We start from the raw sequence: 27,897 nt of genomic DNA, 5'->3' as shown, positions 1-27,897 counted from the left end.
GATCAACATTTATAACGATGAGTGTTGATAATAATATTCATGATCCCAGATGTCGATCAGACTGGATCAACATTTACAGTCAGGAATGTCAATCAGGATGATTCAAAATTAATAATCGAGAGTTCGGATCAACAGTCATTATCCCGAGTGTCGATCAGACAAGATTAATGTTGATGTTTCCGATTGTCGATTAGACTGGGTCAACACTTAGAATCCTGAGTGTCGATCATAGCATTCATGATCCCAATTGTCGATCAGACTGGACTAATATTCCCGATCATGATTATCGATCAGACCAGATCATTATTCGAATTTAGCAGTGTGATCAGCCTGGATTAACATTCATTATCCCAAATGTCTATCAGACTAAATTGTCATCCAGGATCCCAAGTGTCGATCATAATATTCATGATCCCGAGTGTCAAATAGACCAGATCGTAAATCAAGATCACAAATGTCGATTAGACTGGATCAAAGAAAAAAAAAGGGATAAAAAGGTGGATTAACTCCGCGCTGCTTGAAAGATAGAAGTCCAAATGGATATTCAGATGAAAAGTGGCTTTATTCAACGCGTTTCGGAGTACTATGACTCCTTCATCAGGAAACCACAAAAATATATACTTAATATATACAATATATACAAAAGGATATACTTAATATATACAATATATACAAAAGGATATACTTAATATATACAGTATATACAAAAGGATATACTTAATATATACAATATATACAAAAGGATATACTTAATATATACAATATATACAAAAGGATATACTTAATATATACAATATATACAAAAGGATATACTTAATATATACAATATATACAAAAGGATATACTTAATATATAATATATACAAAAGGATCTGAATCTGAATATCCATTTGGACTTCTATCTTTCAAGCTGCACGGCGTTAATCCACCTTTTTATCCCATTTTTTTTCTTTACTCTGGCTGGTCACAAGGAGCCCTGTGGATCTGCAGTAGCTAATGTTTCTATGATCCTGTGTTTGGGCTCTATCTGGTGAGTAAAATCTGATTAGAGGTATCTCTTAATACCCAGATAAGACCCTATTGCGCTTTTACTTTCCTTCCAGCTTTTTATTGATTAGACTGGATCGACATTTGTAATCCCAAGTGTCAATCAGATCATATCAATATTCATAATCCCATGCGTCAATCAAACAAAACCAGACTGGATCTACGTATATTCATGATCAAGAGTGTCAAACAGACCGGATCACCATCCAGGATTCCAAATGTTGATAATAATATTCATGATCCCGAGTGTCAAATAGACCAGATCGGCAATTGGGATCACAACTGTCGATTATACTGAATCAACATCGATAATCCAAAGTGTTGCTCAGACTAAATCGACATTCAGGATCCCGAGAGTCAATCAGTCCAGATCTACATTCGATCAGATGGGATCAACATTCATGATCGCGAGAGTTAATCAGACCAAATCTACATTCGATCAAATGGGATCAACAGTCATAATTGCGAGAGTCAATCAGACCAGATCATTATTTGGGATCAAAGGTGTTATCAGACTGGATCTATGTACACTCATGAATCCGAGTGTCAATCAGACCAGATCACCATTCAGGATCCTGAGTGTCAAACAGACCAGATCACCATTCAGGATTTTCAGTGTCAAAGAGACCACATCGTTATTTGGGATCAAAAGTCTCAAACAGACTGGATCAACATTCACGATCATGAGTGTTATTCAGACCAGACCGTCACTGAGGATCACAAGTGTCGATTAGACTGGATCAACATCCCACGTGTCTGTGAGAATGGATCGTTATTTGGGGTCATAAGTGTGATCAAAATGAATCACAAGGTGATCACAAGAGCCAATCAGATAGGATCACAAGTGCCGATCAGACTGGATCAACATTCAATCAGACCAGATTTCCATTCAGAACAACTCTATGCGTTGACATGAGCGTTAATGTTATTTCCTTCTAAGAAATCATCTTAGGACTTATGGGCGGAGGACCTGAGACCTATAACACCGATCATACTGATCATACAGTAGTACATATTATATAATGTGACTTCCTCTTATGTAGATATCGTTATCTCCAGTATTTACATTTACCTAACAGTGGCTGCTAGGGGGCACATATTTACCCAAGAAAACTGATTCATCATCATTCTTCAGCATATACCGAGGTCTATGAACTTTGCTCAGGTTTACACATTAACTCTGGTGACCTGACACACGGCATATAAAAATGTGCATGATATCAAATGTCTAGGTGCCCTTTAGAGGCGAAGTAACAAGACAAGTCTGTTAAATATTAATTAATTGACATATTCTTGGTCTTGATGCAATACAGAGCACATTGCTTCATGCTGACGTTACAAAGAGCTATTTATGTATATAGGAGCTCAGAGCATAAGTCCACTCCATATACAGGGAACACGTGATCTGTAGAGAAGATATATAAGTGTCTCTTTGGAGGGGGTGGGGGTCTTTTGTCACGTGGGACTGTCACCTCCCATCTTCACCTCATTCTCTCCATGGATGTCTGACGAGGAAGCAACAGCTGGTAGCTGCAGCCATGATGACCTTCAAACTTCAGACACACAGACAGATGGCTTCCATTCAGGACTTGGGAAAGAGGGGTAACTAATGCTGATCTCTACACATGGACAATCCGTTCGTAACTATTTTCATCTGTTTTATGTTTTTGCTTCAAAGTGATTTTTCTATGGACAATCAATAAACCACTATACTTTTTATGTGAATATGACGACATTTTTCTTTTAAGAATAACGCACCTGGTTAAGTCCTGATTTAAATGAATGTGCAGAATAGGCATATTTAACAAAGTCCCATAGGACGAGCACATAGATATCATTCTTACAAGTGTCTGTAGTAATACTTCTCATGGTGGGGGGATCCTGAATGGTTCTTCCATCTCTGCCAGGGATGTCAATCTCAAATATACAGAGGGCTAAAAAAAAAAGTTTGGACAAAGTCGTTGGCCAATCTTGATATTACCAGTGCCAAGCCATCAGGTAGACATAGGCAAAAAGATACAAACTATTCTTATCCAGCTTCCACTTACAGTACGTACTCCATGGCAAATGTAACAGGGCGACTGCTGTGCTTTAATGCCCCTGCGACATCGTGACGTCATAACAGAATGCAAGTAGCTTATATTTTACAGGAAATAATTGCAGCCAGTAATGTGGAGTTTCTTAAGAAATTACTAAAAGACATGAAGAATTTTTACAATTAAAATATCGGATCATTTTGAAAAATTAGAAAAAATTCTAAGAAACCAAAAACGCATATTTTAAATTCCTCACTGGTAAATTCCACAGCTGGCTATTTTTTCAACCAGAAATACTGAAAAATAGTAAACAGAAAAAACATGTGGGAACAGAGATTCAGAAAGGGAGATTGTAGTGATCAGAATTAAAGGACTATTGTATGCATTGTCACAAAGCTTACTTTGGGGACACTCTCACGTCATCATAATATCTTGATACTGATGATGCTGTTTTAATTTATTTGTTTCACTTCGTATATCATATTTAAAGCCAGAACAGTAAAACTGAAACTTAACATGGTGGAAAACAGCAGAAAATAGTATTTTAAACTAAAATAATGGAGAAATTATACTTCTTGGATCCCGGTCAGACACTTCTCGCTCAGCCAAACCAGATCTCCACTTTGCACTGACGAGGGGCAGTACCCCGAAACACAGTGTTTGCAAATTGAGATCTGGTTTGGTTCTTATCCTAAGTCATGTGACAAGGCTCGTTAAAGGGTTGACATTGACTGTTAGGATTGCTACTTCCAATAGGTGGCACTAGAGTTCTAGTCCTCTAACTCTTTGAAGAGATAATTTGAAAACTAAAATAATAAAACATAGATTCATATAAATTTAAGGATGTTTAAAAAGCTAAGGGACCGCTATGGGCACGATCACAGATGCCCCTACAGATTCTCAGCTATTTGACAGCCATGTGAAAGACTGAAAATTATTAAATTGAAACCATGTTGTACAGAATTTTAAGCAGTTTTAAGTTATTGAAATAAATCATTAGATTTTGATTGGTTAACTGGGTATCGGCAAAACTTTCCAAAAGATGACACCTTCAAATTAAATTGGACAAAAAATTTATTTTGTTGCAACATAAAGAAGAGTATTGTACTCTTAAAACACAAATATATTTTGCTGTGTAATTGCAGCATCTGAACTCTGACTTAGAATTTCTCATTGTATGTTAAAATGTATGTATGTGCTCTCATTTTAAATCTGAGCCATAATAAGCACTACAGCACAGTCAGAATCAATTTCATAGATCGTTTGTTTTCTGTAGATTGGAATTTGCTAGACTAAGGTTGGTTTCACACTAGCGTACGGGAGGGCTGCGGATGGCAGCATACTTCCTCCCTTCTTTTTCCATCAAACTCTACCTATGCTCCGCCTACGCTCCGCCTACTACTCCTTGTGTGCTGTGTTGCCCTGCGTACCTATCTTTAACAATCAACAGAATAGCGGGTATGTTCAGCAAGTGCTGAAGGTAAAAAATAACTTAATGAAAATAAATTAAAAATATATCCATAGATATAGTATCCAGCACTCAGTACACATTGACTAAGACCACCAGGTCGAAACGCGTAGGTCTGTGCGAGGTGTTTGGTCATCACACAGGAGGTCAAGACAAAAGACATGGTGAGCTGATTTTTTTTCTCTACTTTGTTATCTTTAAAATTGGGTACGCAGGCCATGCGAATGTATGCGGATGCCTTCGCATGCACCATTTTGACGCTGCGCCTAACTGCGCCGAACGCAACATGTTGCATTTTGCTGGGGTTGGCGCAGCATCAAAATGGCGCATGCGGAGGCATCCGCATACATTCGCATGGCCTGCGTACCCAATGTTAAAGATAGGTACTCAAGGCAACGCAGCACGCAAGGAGTAGTAGGAAGAGCGTAGGAGGGGTTTCATGGAGGAAGAAGGGAAGAAGTGCGCTGCCGTCCGCAGCCCTCCCATACGTTAGTGTGAAACCTGCCTAAGATAATAACACACAGGGGTTATAAGGATGAATCCAGAGAAATTGGCCAATGTTCTTAAAACTCATCGTCATATGGATACTTAGGGCTTTCTTTCCAGCTAAAATAAAAAAAAGAAGATAAAAGTAAAGTAAGAACATAAAACAAAAGACAGTAGATAAAAATACATTAAAATAAAACTATAAAAACATTAATAAATAAAAGTTAATGTAAATAAAAAATCTGAATAAATATGTTCTCGGAAACCAGAAGGTCAGGAAAAACACTTACTAATCGATAATCATGTAACGCAGGTTTTTATTGACTCCATCTAGAGATTTCATGTCTTCATCACTTAACTGAAAGTCAAAAACCTGTAAGTGAAAAGTAATGAAAAATATAGATTATTTTTAAGAGGAAGGAAATTATCCAAATGCTAATTTCTTCATTTACCTGGAAGTTTTCCTTGATCCTCTCAGGGCTGAAGCTTTTTGCCAAGACGACACATCCCCTCTGTAGCAAATTTCTCAGGGCCACCTGCGCAGGAGAGCGGTTCAGCTTCTTAGCGACTGTATTTAATACGGGGTCTTCAAGAACTTTGGGGGAATTCTGATAATTCCTGTCAGAAAGAAAATCAAATAAATCTCACACTTTTCCTAAAAATTTGGTGATGGGAAAGAAAACAAGCAAATTGGTTTATGGTTCTCAAAAAAGCATGAAAAACATTGTCATTATACGGCCGTCTGCGATGTCTCTATTATATGAGCGACACTATTATATGAGCACTATATGTAATGCCATCATATGCATACTATGGATGATACCGTTACTACTATCACAGGATAGTCACTATTACATGAGACATGATGTTAATGGTAAGACAGGGGCAATGAAACAAGTAATTACATTCCTGTACAGAGGAGCAGTATTATAGTAGTTATATTCTTGTACATAGGGGCAGTATTATAGTAGTTATATTCTTGCACATAGGGGCAGTATTATAGTAGTTGTATTCTTGTACATAGGGGGCAGTATTATATTAGTTGCATTTTTGTATATAGGGGCAGTATTATAGTAGTTATATTATTGTACATAGGGGCAGTATTATAGTAGTTATATTCTTGTACATAGGGGGCAGTATTATAGTGGTTATATTCTTGTACATAGGGGGCAGTATTATAGTAGTTATATTCTTGTACATAGGGGGCAGTATTATAGTAGTTATATTCTTGTACATAGGGGCAGTATTATAGTAGTTATAATCTTGTACATAGGGGCAGTATTATAGTAGTTATATTCTTGTACATAGGGGCAGTATTATAGTAGTTATATTCTTGTACATAGGGGCAGTATTATAGTAATTATATTCTTGTACATAGGGGCAGTATTATAGTAGTTATATTCTTGTACATAGGAGCAGTATTATAGTAGTTATATTCTTGTACATAGGGGCAGTATTATAGTAGTTATATTCTTGTACATAGGGTCAGTATTATAGTAGTTATATTCTTGTATATAGGGGCAGTATTATGGTAGTTATATTCTTGAACATAGGTGCAGTATTATAGTAGTTTCATTCTTGTACATAGGAGGCAATTTTTTTATTAGTAAAAAACAAGCAGTACATATTACTGTACATTCTGACCATAAATGTAAAACCATTAATCATTCAACAAAGGCAATACAAGTCCAATAAAATAAAATGTTACAATACAATTAGCTCAAGTTCATTACTCTGGAAAGAGGGAGAAAACAAAAATAAATATATATACCGTATTTTCCGGCGTATAAGACGACTTTTTAACCCCTAAAAATTGTCCCAAAAGTCGGGGGTCGTCTTATACAAGCAAGCGTCTGCCTCCGTTCCTAAGAATGCAGTGAGTGAAGGATCTTCGATGACGTCGCGGTCACATGAGCGGTCACGTGGGCGGTCGCTTGACCGCGACGTCATCGCAGGTTTTTCACTCACTGCATTCTTAGGAACGGAGGCAGACGCTTGCACCGCTGAGAGCTAGGGTCCGTCGGAGGGATGAGTATATCCATATTTTTTATTTTTATTCTTTATTTTTTACATGAATATGGATCCCAGGGCCTGAAGGAGAGTCTCCTCTCCTCCAGACCCTGGGAACCACACGCTGTATAAGATGACTGGGCGTATAAGATGACCCCCGTCTTATACGGCGGGTATATCCCAAATTCCATATTTTATGTGGAAAAGTTGGGGGTCGTCTTATACGCCCAGTCGTCTTATACACCAGAAAATACGGTAATTAAAATAATAATAATAATAACTAGTGATGAGCGAATATACTCGTTACTGGAGATTTCCCGAGCACGCTCGGTTGACCTCCGAGTATTTTTTAGTGCTCGGAGATTTAGTTTTTATTGCCGCAGCTGAATGATTTACATCTCTTATCCAGCATAAGTACATGTGGGGGTTGCCTGGTTGCTAGGGAATCCCCACATGTAATCAATATGGCTAATAGATGTAAATCATTCAGCTGAGGTGAGGAAAACTAAATCTCTGAGCACTAAAAAATACTCGGAGGTCACCCGAGCGTGCTCGGGAAATCTCGAGTAACGAGTATGGAGCGCCCCCACTGTCGCAGGGCCGAGGGGTACCCGGTACCGGGCCTCTCTGTCTCGGTTCTGGGGTTGTCACGGTGGCTAGACCCGGTCCGTGACCCTGCTGAGGGGCGTCCAGTGAAAGTTGAGAATGATGTGGTGTGGTGCAGGTCGCGAGGAATAACGAGGACACCAGGTTGCAGTTTCTTTACCTCTTTACTGAAGGCTTCAGGATCCTCAATCCGGAGTACGGTTAACAGGGCTGTCTGAGACCGGCCGGTCTGATGGCACTTCCAGAGTTCCCTTTGCAGGTGGAAATCTTTGCCTACCTTCTAGCGCTTGTGTGTTGTAGTCCTTCCCTGCTTAGCACCACGGGATAGTCCTCACAACTGTTGTGTCTGTTTCTGAAGTTCCCTCACAACTGATTCTGATGTTCTTCTCCGTCCCCCAGATGATATGGCTAGGACGCACCCGTATGACGGGTAGGCCTGGAGTTCTTCTGGGACCCTAGAGTCGCCCCTCTCCAACTGTTGCCCCCTATACCTGCTTAGGTGATTTGGGTGAGACAGCCCGCCTATAACTGACTGTCCTGCCATAGGTTTGAAGTAAGTCCTGGAGCTCAATACTTCCTCGGCGTTTCCGGCCACCGGCTACGCGCCTCAGTAGGATGTTGCCTCGGTCTTACAGCACAACTCCTACTGGTGTTTCTCCTTGTTGCGTTGATCTCGTTTCTCACTCTTCACAATAAACCTCGCTTCTTGTCCTTTCTTGGGGTACCGCCGCAATGAAGTGTGTTATGACCCCAGTGGACAGGGTCTCAGAGGAACGTGTAAGTCTGCGAGATTCAAAAATCCAGCTCATAGGGCTGTGGTAACTGGGTTGACCAAATAGCTACTCCTAACGCCAACACTAGAAGTAGCCGGGGATCATGCCTACGGTGATCGCTAGATGACTCGCGCCAGCCGGAGAATCTAACTACCCCTAGGAGAAGAAAACAAAGACCTGCCTCCAGAGAAAGGGACCCCAAAGCAAGATACAAGCCCCCCACAAATAATAACGGTGAGGTAAGAGGAAATGACAAACACAGAAATGAACCAGGTTCAGCAAAGAGAGGCCAGCTTACTAATAGCAGAATATAGCAAGATAACTTATCTGGTCAACAAAAACCCTATAAAAATCCACGCTGGAGATTCAAGAACCCCCGAACCGTCTAACGGTCCGGGGGGAGAACACCAGCCCCCTAGAGCTTCCAGCAAAGGTCAGGATACAGATAGGAACAAGCTGGACAAAAATACCAAACAAAACAAAAGCAAAAAGCAAAGAAGCAGACTTAGCTTGAAAAACAGGAACAGGATCAGAGGACAAGAGCACAACAGATTAGCTCTGATATCAACGATGCCAGGCATTGAACTGAAGGTCCAGGGAGCTTATATAGCAACGCCCCTGAACTAACGGCCCAGGTGAGGATATAGGAAAAGACAGACGCTCCAGAGTCAAATCACTAATGACCACTAGAGGGAGCAAAAAGCAAAATCACAACAGTACCCCCCCCTTAGTGAGGGGTCACCGAACCCTCACCACGACCACCAGGGCGATCAGGATGAGCGGCGTGAAAGGCACGAACTAAATCGGCCGCATGAACATCAGAGGCGACCACCCAGGAATTATCTTCCTGACCATAGCCCTTCCACTTGACCAGGTACTGAAGCCTCCGCCTGGAGAGACGAGAATCCAAGATTTTCTCCACCACGTACTCCAACTCGCCCTCAACCAACACCGGAGCAGGAGGCTCAGCAGAAGGAACCACAGGCACAACGTACCGCCGCAACAAGGACCTATGAAACACGTTGTGGATAGCAAACGACACAGGTAGATCCAGGCGAAAGGATACAGGATTAAGAATTTCCAATATCTTGTAAGGACCAATGAAACGAGGTTTAAATTTGGGAGAGGAAACCTTCATAGGAACAAAGCGGGAAGAAAGCCACACCAAATCCCCAACACGTAGTCGGGGACCCACACCGCGGCGGCGGTTGGCAAAGCGCTGAGCCCTCTCCTGTGACAACTTCAAGTTGTCCACCACAAGATTCCAGATCCGCTGCAACCTATCCACCACAGAATCCACCCCAGGGCAGTCAGAAGGTTCCACATGACCCGAAGAAAAACGAGGGTGGAAACCAGAGTTGCAGAAAAACGGCGAAACCAAGGTGGCGGAACTAGCCCGATTATTAAGGGCAAACTCAGCTAACGGCAAGAAGGTCACCCAATCGTCCTGATCAGCAGAGACAAAACACCTCAAATAAGCCTCCAAAGTCTGATTAGTTCGCTCCGTCTGTCCATTAGTCTGAGGATGGAAAGCAGACGAAAACGACAAGTCAATGCCCATCCTACTACAAAAGGATCGCCAGAATCTGGAAACGAACTGGGATCCTCTGTCTGACACAATATTCTCAGGGATGCCGTGCAAACGAACCACGTTCTGGAAAAACACAGGAACCAGATCGGAAGAGGAAGGCAGTTTAGGCAAAGGAACCAAATGGACCATCTTGGAGAAGCGATCACATATCACCCAGATAACAGACATGCCCTGAGACACCGGAAGATCAGAAATGAAATCCATGGAGATATGTGTCCAAGGTCTCTTAGGGACAGGCAAGGGCAAGAGCAACCCGCTGGCACGAGAACAGCAAGGCTTAGCTCGAGCACAAGTCCCACAGGACTGTACAAATGACCGCACATCCCTAGACAAGGAAGGCCACCAAAAGGATCTGGCCACCAGATCTCTGGTGCCAAAAATTCCTGGGTGACCTGCCAACACCGAGGAATGAACCTCGGAAATGACTCTGCTGGTCCACTTATCAGGCACAAACAGTCTGTCAGGTGGACAAGAATCAGGCCTATCAGCCTGAAATCTTTGCAACACACGTCGCAGATCAGGAGAAATAGCTGACAAGATAATACCATCCTTAAGAATACCAACAGGTTCAGCGACTCCAGGAGCATCAGGCACAAAGCTCCTGGAAAGAGCATCGGCCTTCACATTCTTTGAACCTGGTAAATACGAGACAACAAAGTCAAATCGGGAGAAAAACAATGACCAGCGGGCCTGTCTAGGATTCAGGCGTTTAGCAGACTCGAGATACATCAGATTTTTGTGATCAGTCAAGACCACCACACGATGCTTAGCACCCTCGAGCCAATGACGCCACTCCTCAAATGCCCATTTCATGGCCAACAACTCCCGATTGCCCACATCATAATTTCGCTCCGCAGGCGAAAACTTCCTAGAGAAAAAGGCGCAAGGTCTCATAACAGAGCAACCAGGGCCTCTCTGCGACAAAACGGCCCCTGCTCCAATCTCTGAAGCATCCACCTCAACTTGAAAGGGAAGCGAGACATCAGGCTGGCACAAAACAGGCGCCGAAGTAAACCGACGTTTCAACTCCTGGAAAGCCTCCACGGCAGCAGGAGCCCAATTAACCACATCGGAGCCCTTCTTGGTCATATCCGTCAAAGGTTTCACAATGCTAGAAAAGTTAGCGATAAAACGACGGTAGAAGTTAGCGAAACCCAAGAACTTCTGAAGACTCTTAACTGACGAGGGCTGAGTCCAATCAAGAATAGCTCGGACCTTGACTGGGTCCATCTCCACAGCAGAAGGGGAAAAAATGAACCCCAAAAAGGGAACCTTCTGTACACCAAAAAGACACTTTGAGCCCTTGACAAACAAAGAATTTTCACGCAAAATTTTAAAGACCATCCTGACCTGCTCCACATGCGAGTCCCAATTATCAGAAAAAACCAGAATATCATCCAGATAAACGATCAGAAATTTATCCAGATAGTTCCGGAAAATGTCATGCATAAAGAACTGAAAAACTGAAGGGGCATTAGAGAGCCCAAAAGGCATCACCAAGTACTCAAAATGACCTTCGGGCGTATTGAATGCGGTTTTCCATTCATCCCCTTGCTTAATGCGCACAAGGTTGTACGCACCACGAAGGTCTATCTTGGTAAACCACTTGGCACCTTTAATCCGGGCAAACAAGTCAGACAACAGCGGCAAAGGATACTGAAATTTGACAGTGATCTTATTTAAAAGCCGATAGTCAATACAAGGCCTCAAAGATCCGTCCTTTTTAGCCACAAAAAAGAATCCCGCACCAAGAGGGGAAGAAGACGGACGGATGTGTCCTTTCTCCAGAGACTCCTTGATATATGAACGCATAGCGGTATGTTCAGGTATCGACAGATTAAACAGTCTTCCCTTAGGAAATTTACTGCCTGGAATCAAATCTATTGCACAGTCACATTCCCTATGAGGAGGCAATGCACTGGACCTGGACTCGCTAAAGACATCCTGATAATCAGACAAGTACTCCGGAACTTCCGAAGGCGTAGAAGAAGCAATAGACACAGGCAGGGAATCCTCATGAATACCACGACAGCCCCAACTAGACACTGACATAGCCTTCCAGTCAAGGACTGGATTATGGGTCTGTAACCATGGCAGCCCCAAAACAACCAAATCATGCATTTTATGTAGAACGAGAAAACGTATCACCTCGCGGTGTTCAGGAGTCATGCACATGGTAACCTGTGTCCAATACTGCGGCTTATTTTCTGCCAATGGCGTAGCATCAATACCCCTAAGAGGGATAGGATTTTCTAATGGTTCAAGAATAAAACCACAGCGCTTAGCAAATGAGAGATCCATAAGACTCAGGGCAGCACCTGAATCTACAAACGCCATGACAGGATAAGATGACAGTGAGCAAATCAAAGTTACAGACAGAATAAATTTAGGTTGCAAATTACCAACGGTGACAGGACTAACAACCTTAGCTATACGTTTAGAGCATGCTGAGATAACATGTGTAGAATCACCACAGTAGTAGCACAAGCCATTCCGGCGTCTATGAATTTTCCGCTCATTTCTAGTCAGGATTCTATCACATTGCATTAAATCAGGTGTCTGTTCAGACAACACCATGAGGGAATTTGCGGTTTTTCTATCACATTGCACCGAATTAGGTGTCTGTTCAGACAACACCATGAGGGAATTTGCGGTTTTTCTATCACATTGCATCACATCAGGTGTCTGTTCAGACAACAACATGAGGGAATTTGCGGTTTTGCGCTCCCGCAACCGCCGGTCAATTTGAATAGCCAGGGACATGGTATCATTCAGACCTGTGGGAATGGGAAAACCCACCATAACATTCTTAATGGCCTCAGAAAGGCCATTTCTAAAATTAGCGGCCAGTGCACACTCGTTCCAATGTGTCAGCACGGACCATTTCCGAAATTTTTGGCAATACACCTCAGCCTCGTCCTGGCCCTGAGACATAGCCAGCAAGGCTTTCTCTGCCTGAATCTCAAGATTGGGTTCCTCATAAAGTAAACCGAGCGCCAGAAAAAACGCATCAATATCAGCCAATGCCGGATCTCCTGGCGCCAACGAAAAAGCCCAATCCTGAGGGTCACCCCGTAAGAATGAAATAACAATTTTTACTTGTTGAGCAGAGTCTCCAGACGAACAAGGTTTCAGGGACAAAAATAATTTACAATTATTCCTGAAATTCCTAAACTTAAATCGGTCTCCTGAAAACAGTTCAGGAATCGGAATCTTGGGTTCAGACCTAGGATTTCTGGTAACATAATCTTGTATACCCTGCACACGAGCGGCAAGCTGGTCCACACTTGTAATCAAGGTCTGGACATTCATGTCTGCAGCAAGCTTAAGCCACTCTGAGGTAAAGGGGAAAAGAAAAAAAAAAATGAGAGAGGGAAAAAAAAAACTCAAAATTTTCTTTCTTATAATCCCACTTCTGCAATGCATTAAACATTTAATACTGGCCTGGCATACTGTTATGACCCCAGTGGACAGGGTCTCAGAGGAACATGTAAGTCTGCGAGATTCAAAAATCCAGCTCATAGGGCTGTGGTAACTGGGTTGACCAAATAGCTACTCCTAACGGCAACACTAGAAGTAGCCGGGGATCATGCCTACGGTGATCGCTAGATGACTCGCGCCAGCCGGAGAATCTAACTACCCCTAGGAGAAGAAAACAAAGACCTGCCTCCAGAGAAAGGGACCCCAAAGCAAGATACAAGCCCCCCACAAATAATAACGGTGAGGTAAGAGGAAATGACAAACACAGAAATGAACCAGGTTCAGCAAAGAGAGGCCAGCTTACTAATAGCAGAATATAGCAAGATAACTTATCTGGTCAACAAAAACCCTATAAAAATCCACGCTGGAGATTCAAGAACCCCCGAACCGTCTAACGGTCCGGGGGGAGAACACCAGCCCCCTAGAGCTTCCAGCAAAGGTCAGGATACAGATAGGAACAAGCTGGACAAAAATACCAAACAAAACAAAAGCAAAAAGCAAAGAAGCAGACTTAGCTTGAAAAACAGGAACAGGATCAGAGGACAAGAGCACAACAGATTAGCTCTGATATCAACGATGCCAGGCATTGAACTGAAGGTCCAGGGAGCTTATATAGCAACGCCCCTGAACTAACGGCCCAGGTGAGGATATAGGAAAAGACAGACGCTCCAGAGTCAAATCACTAATGACCACTAGAGGGAGCAAAAAGCAAAATCACAACAGAAGTGCAGGCGCGGTCCCGTCACGTTCTTTCTATTTGCTAGGCCTCTGTCAGGATCCCACCCCTGACAGGGACCCCCCTGAATCTTCCCCTACTACACCATCTGCCACAGGATGTTGCCTGGTTCCAACCCAGTCAGCTTTCTGACTAACTTCCTATCTAACCCCCAGTTTTACCAGATTGTGAGGAGTGGCCTAATACATAGCACCCTTAGCTCCCCCTGGAGGCCAGACTGTGAAGTGTATTGGTGTCTATGATACCTGGTCAGGTGAACTCCTTCAGTGCCATCAGACGTGCCAACACCCCCCTTAGCGGCGGAGCATCAGTACTGCAACGACCAGGACTCTGGGGCGCTGCACTCCCCCCCCCCCCCCCGGTTAAATCCAGTACTCCTGGACTGGGAAGAAAACAACAATACATGTCAGCAAAAAGACACCAAATTTTTGTAATGCAATAACAAGCAATAAGTAATAAGAACAGTGCTTCACTTTATGGGAGGTGAGGACTCTTGAACGTTACAAATGGTTAAATATTTTAAATAACAGACTATAAATAACTTCTATTACCCAACCGGGTATTCTACTTAGTGCAATCACTGAACAATAAATTAACCTTGCCTCTAAGGACATATAAGCTGAATCCACTAAAGGCTTACTCATAAAACACTACAATGTTAATCAACTGTTCTTCATTTTTCCAACTTTACATTCGCAGGACCGCCTGTCTATCTGTCCCTAGCCTACTGCCTCACGCTCTTCTGCAGGACCGCCCCATTCTCATCTGGGTCTACTGCCTTTCTCTTTCTATACACAGTATAGGACTTATCAACCTTCTCTCAGCACAAGATCACTGAGCCATCTCTGTATGTCTCATAGGAGGACTCATCGACTAACCCCGTATGGGTTCACTTCCTGTGCTCATTCTCTAAGGCTGGTTTCACACTTGCTTTTTTATCTGCATGCGTTTTAAAAAAAACAAAAAAAAAAACGCATGTGTGAAAAACGCATGTAAACGCGGTAAAACGCATGCGTTTTTTAGACGCATGCGTTTTTATAGAAAAACACAAGAAAACACAAGAAAACACAAGAAAACACAAGAAAACCCTAACCCTAACCCTACCCCTAACCCTAAACGTGACTGAAATACGTGGCACTGAAATACGTGGCACTGAAATACGTGGCACTGAAATACGTGCAACTGAAATACGTGGTACTTAAATACGTGGCACTTAAATACGTGGCACGTGGCACTTAAATACGTGGCACGTGGCACTTAAATAGGTGGCACGTGGCACTTAAATACGTGGCACTTAAATACGTGGCACTTAAATACGTGGCACTTAAATACGTGGCACGTGGCACTTAAATACATGGCACGTGGCACTTAAATACGTGGCACGTGGCATACGTGGCACTGAAATACGTGATACGTGGCACTTAAATACGTGGCAATGTGACTGTCAGAAAATGTTCATTAAACGGTTAGGGGTGAGGTTAGGGGTAGAGTTAGGGTTAGGGTTTGGATCCCTTTATCACCTTGATGGTGGTGGGTGGCTTTTCAGTGTGTTTTATGTTTTTTTTCTATAAAAACGCATGCGTTTTTAGCGCAAACAAACGCATGTGCTTAAAAACGCATGCGTTTACATAGACAGCAATGCATTTTTTTGCCGCGAAAAAACGCATGCGTTTTTTCGCGGCAAAAAAACGCGCAAGAAAATACTGCAGGTAGCATTTTTGAAAATGAACGCATGCAGACAAAAAACGCATGCGTTTGAAAACGCGACCAAACGCATGTGCAAAAAAACGCATGCGTTTTCAATGTTAAATATAGGGGAAAAAAACGCATGCGTTTTTTGTGCAAAAAACGCTGCAGACAAAAACGCAAGTGTGAAACCAGCCTAACACATCATTAAACATTTCCTACAATCAACTAACTGACTACATATAACTTTTACATATAAACATTACACAGGTCAACAAAAAAAAATTTTTTTTCTGGTGTCCAAAATATTTTAATGAATTTGGGGTATTTTTGGGGTGCTGATTCTGAATATGCTATCAGTTTTGCCAGATTGGCTGAAGTTTTTGACATTTTTGGTATCTTATTTATAGCACTTGTTGGTAAATGCGACGCATCATCTCATTAATTTCTTTGGATTAGTACTTGAACTGAGCAGTTCTCAATATAGTTTTGTGTTAATTAGTGTTCTAAAAGTTTGTTCATAGCTTGATTTTTGCACTAACTTTATGTTGTTGTCTGTTTTCCAGTGAAAAGCATGAACTCATCAAGAAGAAGTTGTCTTAACGATCCAGACTCATTCTGTTACATTTGTGGTGAATACACACTGCCAAAACATAGAAGAAACATAACAGACTTCGTAAAAAAAGTGTATTTTGCCTATTTTGGGGTTATGCTTGGGGACCAAGACAAGTTTTGGGCACCACACATAGTGTGCAAAGCATGTATCGAATTATTACGAACATGGAGCAAAGGACAAAGAAAAAGCTTCAAATTTGGTGTTCCAATGGTGTGGAGAGAGCCAAAAAATCATCATGATGACTGTTATTTCTGTGCAGTGCAAGTGCAAGGATTCAATAAGCATAAGAAACGAAAATGGGAGTAACATGGAATCTGCAAGAAGGCCTGTCCCTCATTGTGAAGATGTGCCTGTACCTGTGTTTACCAGAAATAACAGTCATCATGATGATTTTTTGGCTCTCTCCACACCATTGGAACACCAAATTTGAAGCTTTTTCTTTGTCCTTTGCTCCATTTTAGTAATAATTCGATACATGCTTTGCACACTATGTGTGGTGCCCAAAACTTGTCTTGGTCCCCAAGCATAACCCCAAAATAGGCAAAATACACTTTTTTTACGAAGTCTGTTATGTTTCTTCTATGTTTTGGCAGTGTGTATTCACCACAAATGTAACAGAATGAGTCTGGATCGTTAAGACAACTTCTTCTTGATGAGTTCATGCTTTTCACTGGAAAACAGACAACAACATAAAGTTAGTGCAAAAATCAAGCTATGAACAAACTTTTAGAACACTAATTAACACAAAACTATATTGAGAACTGCTCAGTTCAAGTACTAATCCAAAGAAATTAATGAGATGATGCGTCGCATTTACCAACAAGTGCTATAAATAAGATACCAAAAATCTCAAAAACTTGAGCCAATCTGGCAAAACTGATGACATATTCAGAATCAGCACCCCAAATATACCCTAAATTCGATGAAATATCTTTGGCACCAAAAATGCTGTTGACCAGTGTTATCAGTACTTCTTTTAAGGCAACATTATACTTTAAGTGCTATTGGTGAACGTTCCCTTTAAGAGGGGACCAAGTCTCTTGGAGGTAGTGCAACTTCTCAAGCTGCGAGTTCGTGTAAGGCAGGGATTCCTGTACTGTTTCCAGGAACAGTTTCTTCGCAAAGAGTCTTTTTCCTTGTAAAACCAGTAGGGAGCACCTTTAAGAAGGTGCAAACTATTTACAATAAGTTTGTAATCATGCAGTGTTCATAATCCAGCAGTTCTTTTCAACAGTGATAAACAGGAAAGAAGACAAAAAGGCAAAAATAGGGACCCCGGGTAAACTAAGGGATCCCTTTAAGAGTTAACGCTAATCGGGTTGTAGCAGCAGAAAAACACATAGAAAGACGAACAGTTAACTATATACAGTTTGTAAAGCACTTATGCTTACTTAGGTTCTGGCTGAGCCGGAGGTGGCCTCCTTCCGGGCCTCACCTGGCAGACGGGTCATGGTGGCGTAACAAGGACCGGTCCTGGCCTCAGCAACGACAGGATTCCTCTTTGGGACACCCTCCTCAATCGGGAGCGACCACGACTCATAGATACGCGGTGGGTCTGGATTTCCTGGGGTTCCGCGGGGGCAGGTTCCGTCGCCTTCTCCGCAGGGGATTTGTCCTCCGACGTTCCGGCAGCGGCCTGGAGTGCGACGCACCGCTGGACACCCCGAGCCACCCAGCCGACCTCCCTCCTCCACCGCGTGTAGGTTACTGCATCTCCGGGCTCCAGGTCGCGGTCATACCCCCCTCCGCAGGGCTCCACATCTTTCCGGTCAACACGGACCTGCAGCGGCTCTCCAATTACTTGGATGACTCCCCTTCCTTCCCGGGAGTTGAAGAACATCACCACACCCCAGTGTGACGGCGGGGCCTCCTTAACGCCCGTCAGGTCGACCTGGGCCGCAGGTTGGGGTCTTCTCTGCCACGCCGCCATCAGGTGCCGCAGGTGTTCTGCCTCCGGCAGGATCCTCAGGCCCTGTGCCTGCAGCTCACACTCTGCCGCGGCCGGGATGGAGGAAGCAGGGGACACCGGAGTTAGGCGGACCTCCGTAGGCTGACCCAGCCGAGCGGTCACATGAGCGTCGGCCTCAAGGCGGCGTGCTATCTGCCAGGCCTCAGCTGCAGCCACACACTCCTCAGACGGTGGCCAGTTGGGTCTGCCCGGCGGTAGCTCCGTAAGGGCCAGTCCCAGCAACGATGGCGAGTCTGGGGCTGTGACGGGTAGTGCAGCCTCATGCTGGATCGGGTCGTCCCCATGCGGTGCTTCCGCCGTCGCCATCTTTGTCTCCTCCTCGGTATCTTCTTCCTGCGCTCTCTTTCGTGGGCGGCCCCGTCTCCATGGTCTCCACCCTCCAAAGAGGATGAGGAGGCGGACCTCAGCTGCTGACGGGCACATCCTCAGGATACAGAGATATTTAGACTGGGCGGCCATTGCCTTTCGCGCCCTTCAGCTTAGCTTCGCCCACTCTATGCCCTTCTTCTTCTCCTGCACTCTCCTCAGCACTGTAATGGCGGTGGTTTTGGCGGCAAGTGGCAATACACAGTCTTCGCAACAAGTCACAGTCCAAGCACAATAAATCACAGTTCCAAGGCACACATGACCTGATTCTTCAGGCTTAAGTAGATCCTGTTCGTGATGCCAAGTTGGAGGGCCCCACTGTCGCAGGGCCGAGGGGTACCCGGTACCGGGCCTCTCTGTCTCGGTTCTGGGGTTGTCACGGTGGCTAGACCCGGTCCGTGACCCTGCTGAGGGGCGTCCAGTGAAAGTTGAGAATGATGTGGTGTGGTGCAGGTCGCGAGGAATAACGAGGACACCAGGTTGCAGTCTCTTTACCTCTTTACTGAAGGCTTCAGGATCCTCAATCCGGAGTACGGTTAACAGGGCTGTCTGAGACCGGCCGGTCCGATGGCACTTCCAGAGTTCCCTTTGCAGGTGGAAATCTTTGCCTACCTTCTAGCGCTTGTGTGTTGTAGTCCTTCCCTGCTTAGCACCACGGGATAGTCCTCACAACTGTTGCGTCTGTTTCTGAAGTTCCCTCACAACTGATTCTGATGTTCTTCTCCGTCCCCCAGATGATATGGCTAGGACGCACCTGTATGACGGGTAGTCCTGGAGTTCTTCCGGGACCCTAGAGTCGCCCCTCTCCAACTGTTGCCCCCTATGTCTGCTTAGGTGATTTAGGTGAGACAGCCCGCCTATAACTGACTGTCCTGCCATAGGTTTGAAGTAAGGCCTGGAGCTCAATACTTCCTCGGCGTTTCCGGCCACCGGCTACGCGCCTCAGTAGGATGTTGCCTCGGTCTTACAGCACGACTCCTACTGGTGTTTTCTCCTTGTTGCGTTGATCTCGTTTTCCACTCTTCACAATAAACCTCGCTTCTTGTCCTTTCTTGGGGTACCGCCGCAATGAAGTGCAGGCTCGGTCCCGTCACGTTCTTTCTATTTGCTAGGCCTCTGTCAGGATCCCACCCCTGACAGGGACCCCCCTGAATCTTCCCCTGCAACACCCTCTGCCACAGGATGTTGCCTGGTTCCAACCCAGTCAGCTTTCTGACTAACTTCCTATCTAACCCCCAGTTTTACCAGATTGTGAGGAGTGACCTAATACATAGCACCCTTAGCTCCCCCTGGAGGCCAGACTGTGAAGTGTATTGGTGTCTGTGATACCTGGTTAGGTGAACTCCTTCAGTGCCATCAGACGTATCAACACCCCCCTTAGCGGTGGAGCATCAGTACTGCAATGACCAGGACTCAGGGGCGCTGCAAGTATATTCGTTCATCACTAGTGTTGAGCATTCCGATACCGCAAGTATCGGGTATCGGCCGATACTTGCGGTATCGGAATTCCGATACCGAGATCCGATACTTTTGTGGTATCGGGAATCGGAATCGGAAGTTCCCAGTGTATGGTTCCCAGGGTCTGAAGGAGAGGAAACTCTCCTTCAGGCCCTGGGATCCATATCCATGTAAAAAATAAAGAATTAAAATAAAAAATATTGATATACTCACCTCTCCGGAGGCCCCTGGACATCACCGCTGGTAACCGGCAGCCTGCTTTGCTTAAAATGAGCGGGTTCAGCACCTTCCATGACGTCACGGCTTCTGATTGGTCGCGTGCCGCTCATGTGACCGCCACGCGACCAATCACAAGCCGTGACGCAATTCTCAGGTCCTAAATTCCTAGAATTTGGAATTTAGGACCTGAGAATTACTGTCGAAGCGAAACTGCAATAACAACAATGATTTATTTAAAGATCTAGTTCAATCACGAAATAAATTTTTAAAACGTGGATATCTGCATTGGATGTTTGACAGAGCGGCACACATAGTAGATCAGAAAGAGCAGTCGAGTCTCATTCCATCAGAAGTAGACAGTGTAACAAGCGACATTAATAAAGATAATAAAAATAAAAATAAAAATAAAAAAAAATTATGAATAAAATTAATATAGCTAATAAACCATATGTATGTCTACAGTTCAGCCCACAGTTCAATCAAATTAAAACTATTATTAACAAAGCTTTGCCTATTTTGCGTGAAGATCCCACTCTTGCTCAAATTTTGTCTCAGGGATGTAACATAGTAGCCAGGAAAGCGCCTACTTTGGGCAACATAATTTCTCCCAATCACTTTTCTTCTAAACATTCCACTAATACTTGGTTGCATTGTATAGGTTGCTACAAATGCAACGTAACTAATTGCACTACATGTGTACATCTTACCACCGTTAAGTTTTTTGGTACCGGAGAAAATAAAAATCAATATAAAATTCAAACATTTATCAACTGTAATACACGATTTGTGGTTTACAAAATTGATTGTACGTTCTGTGACAAGTCATATATCGGGTGTACCACTCGAAAATTAAAAAACCGCATATCGGAACACTTGTATGATATTAAATGTACTACAAACAATAGTCGCACCATTTCTTCGGTGGCGAGGCACTTTATTGATTTTCATTCCCGCAATACAGCTTTTTTAAAAGTAACAGGTATTGAGAAAATTAAAAAACCTCCGCGCGGTGGAGATATCCACAGAACGTTACTCACCAGAGAAGCGTTCTGGATCTTTAATTTAGGTACAAGGTTTCCAGGTGGTCTGAACAAACGAAATGAACTAATGTTCCATTATTGGCAATGTCTCTTTTTTCTTTATTTCTTTATGTCTTTATTTCTTTACGGTTTTATTTCTATTCATTGTGCATTGTTCTTTATCTATTGTATTTATTTTTTCGCACATTATTTGCTTTGAATTTTTTGAGCCTATGCATCACATGACATTTATCTAGCATTTGATTGGTGTTATGTTGCATATATACCGGATATGTCATTTAGCAGATCAGCTGTGGTCAAGACCGCTAGGTCGAAACGCGTCGCTCGCCTTACTATGTGTATGATGCCATCCCAGGAGTCGTCTCCTCATTTTAACATGTTGGATTAAACTTTTACATTTTATATGGAAGCTGGATCATCTCTTCATTTTGGATACCTTCCCATAACCACCTCCGTCATCCTATGTACAGTCATATTGTGTTAAATAGGACAGCGACCCCAGCGTAAGGCTCTACAGCCAGTGACCAGAATGATGGACGGGACCTCCATTCCCTCTCAGCCTCTCTCATAAGCCCCAGAGATGCCATCATTTCCTGTAAGAAGATGACATCTGCGTCCAGGTATTTAAGATGGTCATATACAGCTTGTCTGTTAGCCGGAGTATTACCACAGCAGCGCGTGTTACTTCATATAAGCAGCAGAATCCAACGTAAGGCAAACTGTGTTTAATATATGCAGCTTGAACTGGAACAAAATAAGAAAGCTTTGACAGTAACTACCGATATAATCTAGTCCATGTAACACATGTCTCTCTGTGAAGGAAACAGCAGCAGACTGATGCAATCAGTGAGTGTCCTCTGACCTTTTTTTTTTTTTTACAAACTTTAACAATCACAGCATAGCTGACAAATGAACACTCATAGACATTCAATGCAGACTACAACAGGAATGGAGTTGTTGCATTTAAACTTATTCCAACACCCCCACTCAACAACTGCTTATCCTGTTAGTCCCATTGCAGTTCTGAATTCTTCAAACTTGGCTCTTGACAATGGCTTTGTCAAAACATCTGCTAACATCTTGTCAGATTCACAGTAAACAAACTTTAGAACTTCACGCTCTACTAAGTCACGCAAGTGATGATGTTTAACATCAATGTGCTTTGTTCTTGCACTTATCCTTTCACTGCTGGCGAGCTTGATACATCCTTGGTTGTCCTCATAGATAACAGTTGGTTCAGCTAGTGGTTTGCCGAATTCTTCCAAAAGTTGCTTCAACCAAATTAACTCTTGACTTGCATGAGCAGCTGATGTATATTCTGCTTCTGTAGAAGACAATGCAACTGACACTTGTTTTCTACTCGACCATGAGATTGAAGTGTGTCCTAACTTGAACAAGTAACCACTTGTTGATCTTCGATCACTTGAGTCTCCAGCCCAATCTGCATCTACATATCCTCTGAGAATTAGATCTCCTGATGCAGAAATCTTTAGACTTAACTCTTGGGTTGCCTTAAGATACTGAAGAAGTCTCTTAATTGCATTCCAATCTCTTTGGCGTGGCTTGCTTACACGTCGGCAGAGAATTCCCACTGTGGCTGAGATATCTGGACGGGTTGTGGTTGCTATGTATAGAAGTGCCCCCACTGCTTGTCTGTAACTGTCATTTGTGGGTAGCAGATCTTCTTCTCCTTCCAATTTTAGGTAAGATGGATCCATTGGAGTTGATATGCCTTTGGCTTCTGACATTCCAAACTGGTTTAGAACTGTGGAGATTTTAGAATTTTGATTAAGAAGAAAACTTCCATCTTCCTCTCTCTGGATTTGGATTCCCAAATAGTATGTCACATCTCCAAGGTCCTTGGTCTCGAAATGCTTGTTCAGAATTTGACCTAGTTTTGAAATTTCTCTCTCTTCTTGATGCGCTATTATTACATCATCCACATATAGAATAACATACATCCAATCTTGTGATACACTTTTTGTATACAAACATGGATCCGCTTGAGACCTTTTAAATCCTTCGTCGATTAACACTTTGTTCATCTTAGTGTTCCATGCTCTTGCTGATTGCTTAAGGCCATAGAGAGATTTTTGCATTCTGCAAACAAGGTTCTCTTTACCCCTTTTAACATAGCCTTCTGGTTGAGTCATGTACAGCTCTTCTTCAATGTCTCCATGTAGAAAGGCTGTTTTGATGTCAAAATGTCTTACTTTCATCTGCTGAACAGCAGCTATGGATAATAAAGTTCTGAATGTAGTTTGCTTGGCAACTGGAGCAAAAGTAGCATCATAATCTTCACCATATTTTTGTGAATATCCTTTTGCGACCAATCTTGCTTTAAAACGGTGAATATTACCTTCGGAGTCATATTTGTTCTTAAAGACCCACTTACATCCAATTGCTTTCTTGCCTTGAGGTAGCTCTGTGAGCTCCCATGTTTTGAGCTTATGAAGGGATTCCATTTCTTCATCAGCAGCTTTTATCCATTTTTGCTTCTTATGAATAGGCAGTTTTTGCATTTCCTGCCATGACTGTGGCTCTTCTTCTGGAATTGATCTGACCATATAAGAAAGGCGTTTAGCTGGAATTCCTTTATTTGATCTTTCTGATCTTCTGATCTCCTGAGGTTGGCTTGGTTCTTCTGTTTCTTTTTCAGTACTTTCAGAGCATATCCAGACTTCAGTATTTTCTTTGAGATTCTCTTCAATGTCTGGAATCACTGACTGAAATTCTTGTTCCTTAGGTTGAATTATTTGCGTAACCTCATGAAATTTGAGCGATACTGAGTTTTCATCAATCACTACATCTCTGCTGATTGTTACTGTGTTGGTCTGTGGATGCAGGATTCTGTATCCTTTCTGAGTTTCACTGTACCCCACAAGAACTCCTTCCTTTGCATGAGATTCCCACTTAGAACGTTTTTCTTTGGGAACATGCACAAAAGTTTTGCTTCCGAATATCCTGAGATGCTTCAGGTTGGGCTTCTCACAGTTCCATAGCTCATATGGAGTTTTACTTGTAGCTTTACTTGGCAGTCGATTTTGAAGATAGGTAGCAGTCATGATGGCTTCTCCCCAATATGTTGTAGGTAGGTTTCCATCAAATAGCATACTTCTTCCACTTTCACAAAGAGTTCGGTTCTTTCTCTCTGCTGTGCCATTCTGCTCTGGGTTGTATGGAACGGTTGTCTGGAACACGATTCCATTCTTTTTCAGGATGGTTTGCACTTTACCACTTGTATATTCAGTTCCATTATCTGCTCGCAGTACCTTTGGTATTCTTCCAAATTTGTTAAGAACTGCAGCAAGATATTCTTCAAGTTTCTGTGGAACTTCATCTTTACTTTGAAGTAGGTAAGTAACAGTATATCTGGAATAATCATCAATGAATGTGAGAAAATATCTCTTCTTGCTGGGAGTAAGAACACTCATTGGACCACACACATCTGTATGTATCAAATCCAGTATCTGTGCAGATTTAGTAGTGCTTACTTTAGGAAACGATTTTCTGGACATTTTCCCTTTTAGGCAACTTGTGCACTTCATTGTTTGATTACACTGGTTGATTGCAATACCATTTGCAAGTTGAGCTAGTTTCTTTACTGCTTCTGGATCTCTGTGGCCTAGGCGTCTGTGCCACACATGAATACAGTCCTTATGAAAATCTTGTCTAGCACTGTAAACAGTTTCATTGCATTTCAGCTGATAAAGTTCATCTTTGATTTTTCCTTCGGCAAGGGTATGACCCTTCTTTGAAATGATGCATCTGTCAGCCTTAAATGTAACTATATTTCCTTGTTGTGCAAGCTTCTTTACAGATAAAAGGTTACTTTCAAGTTTGGGAACATACAGCACGTCTTTAACTGGGATTTTTCTGACTTGTGCTGAGGATTGAACTTGACAATGGAAATAACCATCTCCTATTCCTTCTGATGTCATATAGTGACCATTAGCTAAAATTACCTTTTCAGACTTGCTTTCATCTAGATTAATGAAGAAATCCTTATCACGTGTCATGTGAGCAGTCGCTCCAGAGTCAATACACCAAACATGGTTTGCATATGGGCTTGTGCTGACCCCAAATGCAGTCGCAATACATGCATCTTCCTTCTTTACAGCTGTTTTAACCTTTTGATGACTGTCCTGCTTTTTAAACTGATTCATTCTTGCTTTCCACACTCTGCAGTCTGCTTTAAGGTGACCAGGCTTTTTACAGACAAAACATTCACGAGTTTCCTTTAAATGACTCTGAGCTTTAGAAAAGTACTGTGTCTTTAATGCTGTTTCTGCTTTGCATATATTATTGCTAATAGTCTCTGACTTTCTCTTGTATTCATCTGCAAGTTTCCCTTTCACATATTCTAGTGTGAGTTCATCATCTGGTCTGGCATCTAATGCAGTCACAAGCGTGTCATAACTTTCTGGAAGACCACTTAATAGTAATGCAGCAACATGAAAATCTTTAATTTCTTCACCAATACCCCTTAGGCGCTCCACAATCTCTAGGGTGTTTCTGATATAGTCCTGCATATGCTGGCCATCACTTAATTTAGACTGATACAGCTTTCTCATAAGATATAGCTTATTGCTGAGATTTGACCTTTCATGCACTTTCTGTAATTCTTCCCACATTTTCTTTGCAGTATCACATTTGCATACATGTACAATCTGGTTATCATCTATGCTGAGGGAAATAGTGCTTTGTGCTTTCTGATCAGTCTCTAGCCAATCACCCGGTACTGGGTCAGGCACAGGCTGTTCAATACATTTCCATGTACCCTCTCTTATAAGTAACATCTTTACCTTGAATTTCCAGGAGCTGTAATTGTGATTTGTGAGACTTGGCACTGTGTACTTCACTGCATTCCTTTCTGTAGACATTCTTGTCTCTTGTACCTCTTTTTTTTGTTTGTTACTGGCCCTTTAAGCTGCGCTGTCCGGTGCTCTGTACACTGCGGTACCTTTGCGTTCCGGTGTCCTTGTATTCCGGGGGTTCCTCTGTGCTGTCTGCGCTTGGCTCGCTGCTTATTCCGGTGACTGGGCTTTTTACCATTTACTTTCCGGTGGCTGGGCCCATAACCTGTTAGCCGGAGTATTACCACAGCAGCGCGTGTTACTTCATATAAGCAGCAGAATCCAACGTAAGGCAAACTGTGTTTAATATATGCAGCTTGAACTGGAACAAAATAAGAAAGCTTTGACAGTAACTACCGATATAATCTAGTCCATGTAACACATGTCTCTCTGTGAAGGAAACAGCAGCAGACTGATGCAATCAGTGAGTGTCCTCTGACCTTTTTTTTTTTTTTACAAACTTTAACAATCACAGCATAGCTGACAAATGAACACTCATAGACATTCAATGCAGACTACAACAGGAATGGAGTTGTTGCATTTAAACTTATTCCAACATTGTCTCATTCTCATCTTAATGCTGTTCATATTACCTGATGTAGTTTCTAAAGAAAACCCGACATAATAATACATAAGAGGAGCAGAGAAGTAGAACCCTTCATCGTAATTCAGTATTGTTCTGTCCACCACAGATCTCCATGTCTGATGCTACATTAGTGTCTATGGGTAAGGGCTTTCGCTTTGTAGACGGACTCTATATCCCTGTCACATTTTGTCTCTATTCTTTTCAGTTCTTGTTCAAAATGTCCATGTGACTCAGGCAGAACTTCATATCTGTTAGACATGACCTTCACCGCTGCTGAGTTTTTTCCTGGCATTTTGGTCACTGTCACATCGTTCCTCGGGTTTACGGAAGGATGTGTTTTTTCTTCCTTTTGGTCTGCTTGATGTTACCATTATCAAGTAGCAATGGAGAAACAGATGCACAGGCTTCTTGTGACTTCTGGCCTTGGGGGATGGCCTCCATGCTCCCCTTTGCCTCTTATGAACACTGCTGCTCTGGTGTTACATGGTGTGACTCCTGGTGGACTTCTGATCTAGTGAGTATCTCCCCTGACATCTCTCTTTCGGAGGCTCTGCCTCTACCACCAAATCCTCATCAGGAAAGTCCCTGCAGATGTTATGCCAGGCATCTGGACAGTTCCTGTGAGGATAGCCAATCTTCCCACACAGGTTGCACCTTACATTTTGGCAGTCTGCAGCTACATGGCCTACTTCCGTGCACAGGCTGCACTTGACCACAGTACAGGCATTTGCCAGATGACCTGCTTTGCCACATTTAAAGCACTTGCGAGGCTGCCCGGGATAGAAGAAAATGCTCTTCTCTCTCCCAGTGAAGAAGGAGTTGTGTAAGTGGGCAGTAATGTTGTTATACTACCGCAGCTTTACCAGGAG

At 42.9% G+C, this 27,897-nt stretch overlaps 1 protein-coding gene across 6 annotated transcripts in view; it reads right to left on the bottom strand.

The window, feature by feature from the left end:
- LOC143776956 (aldo-keto reductase family 1 member C1-like) overlaps positions 1-27,897 on the bottom strand; it is a 69,786-nt gene that overhangs the window by 12,323 nt on the left and 29,566 nt on the right. For 3 of the 6 annotated variants that reach the window (XM_077266835.1, XM_077266834.1, XM_077266833.1), the window contains exons 7-8: positions 5,489-5,654; positions 5,327-5,409 (exon numbers count right to left, since the gene is read on the bottom strand). In XM_077266835.1, the coding sequence (XP_077122950.1) occupies positions 5,327-5,409; positions 5,489-5,654 (249 nt within the window). Of the gene's footprint in view, positions 1-2,496; positions 3,239-4,138; positions 5,157-5,326; positions 5,410-5,488; positions 5,655-27,897 lie in introns of those variants that run through there. The other 3 variants (XR_013215953.1, XM_077266830.1, XM_077266832.1) reach the window with 3 other exon arrangements.

This window comes from Ranitomeya variabilis, chromosome 5 (genome assembly GCF_051348905.1).
Source record: "Ranitomeya variabilis isolate aRanVar5 chromosome 5, aRanVar5.hap1, whole genome shotgun sequence".
NCBI lineage: Eukaryota > Metazoa > Chordata > Amphibia > Anura > Dendrobatidae > Ranitomeya > Ranitomeya variabilis.
This window is presented reverse-complemented; position numbering and strand designations above follow the sequence as displayed.